The sequence below is a fragment of the Drosophila erecta genome, unplaced genomic scaffold (assembly GCF_003286155.1).
Source record: "Drosophila erecta strain 14021-0224.00,06,07 unplaced genomic scaffold, DereRS2 tig00000126-arrow-pilon, whole genome shotgun sequence".
Classification (NCBI taxonomy): Eukaryota; Metazoa; Arthropoda; class Insecta; order Diptera; family Drosophilidae; genus Drosophila; species Drosophila erecta.
In genome coordinates, this window is record NW_020825209.1 from 12,057,931 (window position 1) to 12,067,728 (window position 9,798).

Genomic DNA, 9,798 nt, shown 5'->3' on the forward strand with positions numbered 1-9,798 from the left:
CAACACTGTTTTGGCCGATTTGTCAGTCATCGATAGCTAATCGATAGGCGCAACTTAGCAGTTATTCCATCCCTATAGAGATGAGCAAAATTGCAATTTTCTGTATTAATATTCGCAGCAGAAAAGCCACAAATAAACAGCAATAAATCGGTTTACATGGGAGTTACAGCCGCGATTTAACGTGAATAAATCGTGGGGCTGCAAAAGCGTGAAAAGCCCACCGAGGTAAAGTCGTCAATGCGAGGAAAATCGCTCATCTCTATTACAAATACGAAAATGAAACTGCGTGCATTCTAAATGGTAAGTTAAACGCCCAGAAAAAAACGGTTAGTGATGTTCACTAAACAAAATACCCAATTACACGGCTATAATTAATTGTTTTTCAATTGCGGCGGGTGAAAACAATAAACATGCCACACATTTGCAGCAAAAACAACAATCAAAATAAGCACACACTAATGCGCAAATGTTTTTCTCTATTTTCATTTTTTCCTTTTTGTTTAAAACAAAGTGCATAAAACAACAACAATTACACGCTTTAATGGTTTTGTACACTTCAACAAATTCTGAAATACATTTTAATGCTAAACCAAAACACACCCAATTTTTACCTGGGCGTGTGTGTGTGAATGTGAAAAATCCTTTTACAGTGCGCGACATAAAAACAAGTGCGAAAATTTATAAATAAGTGCATTGCTTTTGTTTATAGGTTTTATTACCATGACTCACATAGAAAATTACTTGTTCTGCAGAAATAGAACGCACAAATATTGCCGGTTCAAAAATACCGGTTAGCCCGGTTAAGAAAATGCAAAAAAAAAGAAAAAATGTTTAAGAACCACAATCACTTTGGCCACAAAACCCTAGCCCACATTTAATAGTAGCTAAAATTACGCAAAAATGAAAAAAAAAAAAAAATTACCAACCAACTTCTTGCGCTTAAAAGTTATTAACTGTGTTGTCTAAAAAAAAGATTTTTTTAAAATAGAAAAATGAGTGTGTGAGGTAATCTCCGGCATTCATTTGGAACACTCTAGAGGAACTATTTAAAAATAATTTGGCCTAGAAAATGAGTTGAACTCTTCAATGTTTGAGGTACACACACCTTTTTCCATCGAATCAAATTAAAAAAGAAACACGTCGTCACGTTTGTGACATCAAATTCTAGTAATATTTAGAAAAATTCAGTTTCACCTTAGCAGTCCGCCAGTAGTTATTATTGAAATGTATCAAATTTGCTACAATATTTCCCTACCATACCAGCCACATGGGAACCATGACCAAGGATTACGACTATCTGCTGAAGGTTCTTCTGGTGGGCGACAGTGATGTGGGCAAGCACGAGATCCTCTCGAACCTGGAGGATCCCTCCACGGAGAGTCCCTTTTGCAGCGGGAACGGTAAGTGCTGGCTATATCCCTTGAACGACCGCCGATCTGCAATCCAATCTAATAGACTGCACATCTCATATCTTCCAAACGGTAGCCTACAAGACGACCACCATCCTGCTGGAGGGCAAGCGGGTGAAGCTGCAGCTGTGGGACACCTCCGGTCAGGGACGCTTCTGCACGATCATCCGCTCCTATTCGCGCGGCGCCCAGGGTATTATCCTCGTCTACGACATCACCAACAAGTGGAGCTTCGACGGCATCGATCGGTGGCTCAAGGAGGTTGACGAGGTCTGTTGTGAATTATAGATTGCACTGGGAAAGCTAGCACATTGGTAGGATTTTTACTAGCACGTTTGCCCATATTTTTCTACCGACTGCAAATTGGTACTTAAAAATGTGTAGCTATTTTACATGATTTAGGGTACTATCAAGATCATTTCACACAAAATACGACATTATTATAGCGATTTTAAAACGTAGTTTACAAAAGATTCCAATGTGCTTTCCTTTCTCATTTTAGCATTTAAAATGTTCATTAATAACTCCATGTGTACGTTAACTTTACAGCATGCCCCTGGCATTCCGAAGGTTCTCGTCGGGAATCGCCTGCACTTGGCCTTCAAGCGACAGGTGGCGGCCAAACAGGCCGAGACCTACGCCAGCCGCAACAACATGTCCTGCTTCGAGATATCGCCTCTCTGCGACTTCAACATTCGCGAGTCCTTTTGCGAACTGGCGAGAATGGCGCTGCATCGCAACGGCATGGAGCACATCTGGCGCAGCAATAAGGGTAGATATCACTAGGCGATTTAATGGGAGCTAAATTGTGCCTTTCGAGTTTAATGAACTAGGTTTTTTACCAAAGATCAATATCTAGTTGGCTTAGACCAGGTTACATGTAATTAATCTCATTTATTTATAGTTAAGTTGTGAAAAAGTCGAGAAAAAGCCTTGAGGTCATTTACGACTGAGTTCCAATTAAAGTGTTCATTATGTCATTCCAGTCATTAATCATTTTTCGACAGTTGGATTACACTTAATCGCTATATTGTGTGAACTTTTGTAAATTCCCATGCAACTAAAGCGGTGTATGTCAGACATTTTTTGTAGATTTATAATCTCCAGCAGACAGACATTTACATTGTTCCTCAGTTCACTTACTGACCTACTTTAAATCCCATTGCAGTGCTGTCACTCCAGGAATTGTGCTGCAGGACGATCGTGCGAAGGACGAGCGTGTACGCGATCGATTCGCTGCCGCTGCCGCCGTCGGTGAAGTCGACGCTCAAGTCATACGCGCTGACCACGTCGCAGTGCTTCAACTCGCTGACCCAGAGCTCCAAGAGCAAGAACCGCTGCAAGACGCCGACGAGCAGCAGTCGGAATAGCTGTGCGATCGCGTGATCGTTGCCTTGTAGGCCGCCGCCCAGCCGCCTACGCCGCCACGCCCCTAACCGACATTAACTTTAATTCAGCTCTACTTATGTACTCTAGGCTAACACACATACACGAACACCACACACCACACCACCCACACACCACACACCCACTCACCCCAGCCCTTTGGTTATTTTTTGTTTCCTTGACTTTGATATTTGTGGTCAACAATATTTACTTTTTACACAGTAAAGCTTGCACCTTTTTAATTTTTAACCACCACCATCCCAGACCCATTTCCCCAACTCCTCTCTTTTGCATTAATCTAATGTTGTTAATATTATTATGTTTGTATAATTCTAATATTTAATACATCAAACACATCAACATATAAGGAAAAAAAGAAAAACAAAATCGAAGAAATAACATCAAGTGAAAATCAATTTTTATATGGAAAAAAAGTAATTTTTTTTTTGTTTGTTTACCATCGGATTAAAATATTCTTAGAGATGTATTGTAATTGAAGCGAATTCAACAAGAGAAGCACACACAAAGGCGAATTGATAAAAATAATTCATAATGAAATAGAAAACTGTGTTTTCATTTATTTTCCATCTCTTTCTGATTCCTGGCCAGGTGACTCCATCTCTTTCCATTTAGGTTTCTAATTTTCGGTAATTTAAAGTGAAAGTTTGCTGCATCTTTAATAGGATAAGTCTATGTCATTATGCAAAGTTAAGTTAAAGTTAAAGTTTCTTTTGAAAAACTGCGCTTCTACCTCCATTCGTTATTTTTCTATAGGTTAATTCAAGTATGCTTTTGAGTAAATCCGAAGTAAAGTCGAAAAAAGCTACCAAAATATCTAGATCATTTCTATGCAAGTTGTAGAAAATATTTGATGTTCTCAGTACTGTGTTTACTAAAGTTAGAAAATATTTTTACAATTATTTAATATATAATATTTTCTTTAGTCAACCGCAACTGGAACTAAAGATATATATTTGCATACCCTGCAGTTGATGGGGGATATACGGATATTGCTTATTAATTATACATTTTCCATATGAACATAGTATAATTTTAGCATTGCCTGAAATATTTGTATACTTGCCATTGAATGATTATTGATATCACGTTGATAGGTTCTGCATAACGCATGAATTCGACTTCTATCTTTGAAATATACTTCTGCATCTGTGCATTATTTTTATTTAATTTCACATGATCATAATTTCGCCATTTGAGCTTGAAGAGCATTTGGTTTGTCGGTGCTTGGATTCTGCTCTTCCTCAGTCGATTTGTTGGGTTTCCAACATCTGCTAGGGGTTATCCCTTGTCGGATGTGATTAATCGGTTGGCTGCAAGCCCAATTTGATATTGTAATATTATTTAAATGACTCAAATTGCCTTTTCGTCGGTTTGCTTCGCACTGGATTCATTCGCCCTTTGAGGCAAACCATTTCGCGGCTTCTTTTTCGACATCTATTGCTTCCCCAAAATTTCGGTTGTTTGGCGTTTTGCTTTTACCCAATTCCCCGAGTTGGGCAATCAAAAAGGGGGCGGGGCTCTCGGGGGCAGTGGACTTGTTATAGTTTAAATGTATCTCCGAATTTCGAATGGAAAATCTGGGGGATTTAATGCGAAGTGATAGCGAAATGATTGCAATAATTTGCATACGCTTTAACTCACTTTATAATAGGTTTGTCTTTTTTTATTGTTTTTGTGTTGTAGTTTTGGCACGTTATAAAATCTTTTAGTGCAAATGGGGCAATTTAAATAAAATTCTTGTTGAGAAATTGATTACCCTACACTGAAAGAGATATATATTTTTATGTTTATTCGTATAGAAAGTGCTACTAGATTAATCTCCAGCTGTAAGTAATTAAATAACTACTCTATTATTTTGTCATAATTATATAAGTAAGTAATATAGTGAGGTTTTTAAAGTGAGTAGTAAAATTGACTTAAATAAGGCCTGAAGAATGTGTAACTTACTGTCGGAACTCATAGTTATTGCCGCTTTTAATATTTGCTTAGGAAAGATATTTTCTTGTAGCCCTTCTTGTAATTCCCAACTGGTTCTAGTCAGGACAGTAAGGCATGTCTTCTAATTCAGAGTCGCGAAGTAGTTCAAGTGATCTCTCTTGCCGGTGGAGCAGTGAGTGTAGTGTACGTGTAGTGTATGTATGTATTATACGTATGTACGTATGTACATATGTATGTATGTACGTACGTATGTATATATGTATGTATGTATGTATGTATGTATGTATGTATGTATGTATGTATGTATGTATGTATGTATGTATGTATGTATGTATGTATATATGTATGTATGTATGTATGTATGTATGTATGTATGTATGTATGTATGTATGTATGTATGTATGTATGTATGTATGTATGTATGTATGTATGTATGTATGTATGCATGCATGCATGCCGTGTATGTATGTATGCAGTGTATGTGTTACTTGCACAAGGCCTAAATGTAAAAGTCCATATTTTTATTTCTACTACTTATTGTAACTACCTGTTATATGAGAACTTCCCCTTATATAATGATTTTCCGTTTTTTTTTTTTTTCGAAACTGCATTTCCCATATGGGCCTGCATTGGGAAAGTGCTAATCCGACCTGAACTGACCTAGCCCATCGATCAGGTGACCTACGGGAGGCGGGGTCACCATCATTAAGCGGTTCGTTCATGCCCGACGGATTAATTTCGGCGGCTGGTCCCAATTATGGAACTGCTATTTTTCCCATTTCTTTCCACCGCACTCATTTGCATTTGCCAGCCGCTGATGCGTTTGTTGTTGGACCAACTGGAGTCCAGATGGACGGAGATGGGTTTCGGGTTGATGGCCAAAAGAGTGGTGGGCAGCAAGATGACGAAAGCAAGTTCGCAGACAGACGGAGCATCTCGCAATCCGGCTGCTATATAAACCGTGGACCGCTCGGATTGGAGCATCAGTTGGCTTCCTCTACTGCTACGTGAAGTTCCACAGTTTTCGACCCCAAGCAAGAAACTTCCAGCAATGAAGGTGAGTCTTCTCGCACTAAGCCCCATTATACTCATTAAAAAGTACTTAAAATCGGTTTCAACATATCGTCCAATTACACTACAAAATGTAGGCAAACAAAAATAACCATCATCATGTAAACACGCAGCTGAAAGATATTTCGTATATCATTTCTTTATATAATTAAATAAAATATATATATTATTTCTTTATATAATTAAATTAAAATTATATAATTAAATGAAATAATATAATATATTTATTCCAACATTAAATTTAAGATATACATATATTATGACTATATAAAGCTATTTCGTGTACCGTACAGAAATAGTTAAAACCATTTGATTTTTGAATATAAGATTTTATAATATTTTACTAAATCCTTGCTCCTATTCACAGATCTTTGTGTGTCTCCTGGCTACCTTGGCTGCCACCGCATCGGCTGGCTTCATTGGCGGATCCGGCGGTGGTGGTGGTGGCGGTGGCGGTGGCTACAGCTATGGAATCGGTTCTGGCGGCGGCGGCGGTGGCCACCAGGAGGTGAAGACCATCCAGGTGATCCACCAGGACGGTGGCGGCTACTCCGGCGGCGGTTACGGCGGCTACTCCGGTGGCCATGGAGGCTACGGCGGCGGCGGCCACCAGGAGGTCAAGACTATCAAGGTTATTCAGCAGGAAGCTGGCGGCTATTCCGGCGGTCATGGCTTCTCTGGTGGTCACGGTGGCTACTCGGGCGGTGGACACCAGGAGGTGAAGACCGTTAAGGTCATCCATGAGGAAGGACATGCCCTGGGCGGCGGTGGTTATACCGGTGGTCTTTCCGGCTATGGACACGGACATGGTGGCCATCAGGAGGTGAAGGTGGTCAAGGTCATCCATGAGGAGGGCGGTCATGCCCACGGACACGGCGGTGGCTACTCCCATGGCGGATTCGCCGGCGGTCATCAGGAGGTTAAGACTGTGAAGGTCATCCATGAGGAAGGACTTGCTTTGGGCGGCGGCGGCGGCTATGCCGGTGGCTTCTCCGGCGGCTACTCCGGCGGCTACTCCGGCGGCTACTCCGGTCATGGACATGGTCATGGTGGCCATGGGGAAGTAAAGGTGGTCAAGGTGATCCACGAGGAGGGCGGTCACGATCACGGTCACTCGCACGGCGGATTCGAGGAGGTCAAGACCATCAAGGTCATTCACGAGGAGGGAGGACACGCCCACGGCCATGTGCCCGCCCCCATCATCAGCAACGAATACCTGCCGCCCAGCAATGAGTACCTGCCCCCCGTATCCGCTCCACAGCCCGGATATCTGCCCCCATCCTCCAGCTGGAAGTGATTCCATGCCATTCGATTCGAGCCATACTGATCCTTGAGTCTTGTTAAGTAATTTTAGGTCCCCTTTTTTTCATTCCCATGTTTTTTTATTGTTGTTCCCATTTTACCTCGCCCATTGAACAAATATACCATCTGTAAATTATAAGCCATTTGGATTTTCTGTGATATATGGGCAGCAAAAAGTTTGGAAAGTTTTTGTTTTGCTGCCCAAGTAATGTTTAAAGAAATAGCAGGAAAGTTCTGATTGATGGCGAATTAAAGTAGCATTGGTCCATGTCAATTTAAACCGATATTCCAGAAAATTATGAAATTTCCCAAGGCTGAAGTTTTAAACTCCATAACTCAACTTATGTTGATCGCCCACACTTTTAAAAAATGTTAAAGTTTTTTTCTCCAATTTCTAACAATATTCCAGAAAATGTTAAAATTTCTTGTTTGGGTATCTGATAGTCGGGGAACTCGACTATAGCATTCTATCTTTTTTTCATTTGGTTCCATTCATGCGGCTCCGTCACTTTCGATTCGCGTTTCAATTTTACTCTCAACGCGATTCGATCGACCCATATTAACATAATCACAGTCATCCAATTTAGCGGTAGCTCAACGACCTTTTCATCGGCGGGTTATGTTCATTATAGATATACGTCGCCTCTAATGGAATTATTTTGTGTATCTTAACGTTTATTTGTATGTTTAGAAATGTATTTTGTGTCTGGTGGATTATGTTGTAGCGTGTTTTTGTGTCCAATGGATTTTCATGTATCTGTGTAGTACACTTTGTATCTTATGGATTATTTTGAACGATGGGGCTTAAGTTTTATTTAATGAAACATGGACTTGATATTATTAAACTTCATTTTTCTATTTTCAATGGTTATTACCTTGAAGATTTTTAGAACTATATTTCCATATATATTTTATACTTTGTTATATGTATAATTTTATGAAATATTTTGGGAGCCTTACTATTTTCCAAAATTTCAAATGAATATCATTGAGATTACGCTTAACATCAAGTCCATAAATGTGATGGTGCTCTGGGTGCTGTGTTGTTTAAAAATAAACAATTTAATGCGTTATGCTAAGTATAAAATAAATCTTTTAAATAAATCATATTATTTATGTGGCCACATGTCCTGCCGCCTGCTCTTCGCCGTCTTTTGATCGATGCGATTATTGCTTTGGCCAAGATACTGATGCAGGGGCAGTGGGCGTGGCGACGAGGAGGTCACGCCCAGTGGAAACTCGCTGGTGGGCCTCCACTTCGAGGGCATCCACGGTGAATCGTAGCTCTGGTATCTGCTTTGGTATTTCTCCTCTTGATAATTTGCCGGTGCCAACGGCTTCTGATCGTTGTGAACCTTGAGATTCAGCAGCAGCTCACCATCGTCATCGATCAAGTTGTACAGCTGAACTCCTTTGGCCTCCCTCAAAGGAGGCACTCTCTCCAAGCGGATTTGTTGCTTGACCTTTGGCCTGACGATGGGCTTTGGCCTCTGGCCAATATATCGCGATGCTCGATCGTGGGTCTGCAACTGGCGCAGGATATTCAGTGGCAGCAGTAAATCCGACTCGAAGGGCATAAAGCCGCTGGCTCGCACTTTAATGATATTTCTCACTAGCGGCTGAGGGCCATAGCTCTCGACCAGGCCCAAAAGGCTCAAAATGAATAGGCCCAAAGTGTGCATTTTGCGGCAGTTGTTATCTCATTTTACGCGAGGATCACTGGCGGCAATGGCACTCGAATAAAAAATAAATAAGGTATTTTATTTGGTCGAGAGTGGAGCGAAAGAGCAGCGCGTTCTAGGCCCGTGTTGCACCAACTGAACGGACTAAAAAATAAACACGGCTCAAATCAAGCTGAGGCCAGCTGACTGCGGTCGTAAAAACGAATTAATTAGAGAAAATACCGTACGGTGCACGAACGCACAGTGGGTTCGGATATGTGCATTTGTGACTACAAAATGAGTATATAAGGAACAGCTTTTCATGTGTGATATTGATTAGCAGTCGCGTTGGGCATCAGACATGGGTAACTAAATTAATCAGAAATTCATAGCTTGGCCCCACTGTGCGTGATATGTTCAACACTTTGAATTGAAAATAAAAACATAACTGGCCGCGACTGGACGTTTATTGTTTGTGGGCCTGTTCAAGTGGCTCTTTCTTCCATTATTCCCTCTATTTTGTTATGGGCAACACAAAATTTATTAACAACACCAACTGAGTCGGCCGTGTGTGAGTGTGATTTATGCCAGTGTAGAGAAGAATAATTCTTTGAATGCCTTCGTGCGGATTGACATTAAAACTGGCTCACTAGCCGGCAGTTGAGCCATTACAATGGCCATTAAAACATAACCTGTTCACTCTCGCTGCCACTGGTGACCCAAACAAAAATGCAGATACTGCCATAAGCACACACACACATCTCTGACCCATTAGCATCAAGACAAAAGACACCCGCATTGAAAAAAAATAAATGGAAAAAAAACAAAGGCAGTAAACTCTCTATGCAGATTAGCAAGGTGGAAAAGCGTGGCTCAGAATTTTCACTCCAGCCTGGTTTTGCAGTTGACAAACGCTCCGCTGATCACTCTCACTGTTCCACATTTGCATATGGACAGTGCGGTACAGTGCGTGACATAACGAGAGAACTCAGCTGCAGCATTATAACGAA

The 9,798-nt window shown here is 40.8% G+C and overlaps 3 protein-coding genes across 4 annotated transcripts; 2 read left to right on the forward strand and 1 right to left on the reverse strand.

Annotated features, from left to right (window-relative positions):
• Positions 1-27: 27 nt before the first annotated feature.
• Positions 28-3,053, forward strand: LOC6551358 (ras-related protein Rab-40C). Of its 2 annotated transcripts, none has more exons than XM_001978335.3 (5): positions 28-300; positions 1,264-1,400; positions 1,456-1,679; positions 1,959-2,181; positions 2,578-3,053. In XM_001978335.3, exons 2-5 carry the CDS (start codon positions 1,268-1,270, stop codon positions 2,793-2,795), a joined length of 798 nt encoding a protein of 265 aa, XP_001978371.2. In that variant the 5' UTR covers positions 28-300; positions 1,264-1,267; the 3' UTR covers positions 2,796-3,053. The 2 variants fall into 2 exon arrangements, with proteins under 2 accessions (XP_001978371.2, XP_015011351.1); XM_015155865.2 differs by having other exon boundaries at positions 1,486-1,679.
• A 2,651-nt stretch (positions 3,054-5,704) lies between these two features.
• On the forward strand, positions 5,705-7,266 carry LOC6551359 (glycine-rich cell wall structural protein 1.0). The gene is made up of 2 exons (XM_026981437.1): positions 5,705-5,811; positions 6,193-7,266. The coding sequence occupies exons 1-2, from the start codon at positions 5,806-5,808 to the stop codon at positions 7,120-7,122; spliced, it is 936 nt and encodes a 311-aa protein (XP_026837238.1). The 5' UTR covers positions 5,705-5,805; the 3' UTR covers positions 7,123-7,266.
• A 515-nt stretch (positions 7,267-7,781) lies between these two features.
• On the reverse strand, positions 7,782-8,949 carry LOC6551360. The gene has a single exon (XM_001978337.3). It carries the CDS (start codon positions 8,807-8,809, stop codon positions 8,237-8,239), a length of 573 nt encoding a protein of 190 aa, XP_001978373.1. The 5' UTR covers positions 8,810-8,949; the 3' UTR covers positions 7,782-8,236.
• Between the last annotated feature and the right edge of the window lie 849 nt (positions 8,950-9,798).

Excerpts from the sequence above, each read along its gene's own strand:
- LOC6551358 (XM_001978335.3), top strand. The coding sequence starts at position 1,268 with ATGGGAACCATGACCAAGGATTACGACTATCTGCTGAAGGTTCTTCTG. Across the intron at positions 1,401-1,455 it reads TCCCTTTTGCAGCGGGAACG|ACTGCACATCTCATATCTTC; the intron begins GTAAGTGCTGGC and ends CCAATCTAATAG. Across the intron at positions 1,680-1,958 it reads GGCTCAAGGAGGTTGACGAG|CATGCCCCTGGCATTCCGAA; the intron begins GTCTGTTGTGAA and ends TTAACTTTACAG.
- LOC6551360 (XM_001978337.3), bottom strand. The coding sequence starts at position 8,809 with ATGCACACTTTGGGCCTATTCATTTTGAGCCTTTTGGGCCTGGTCGAG.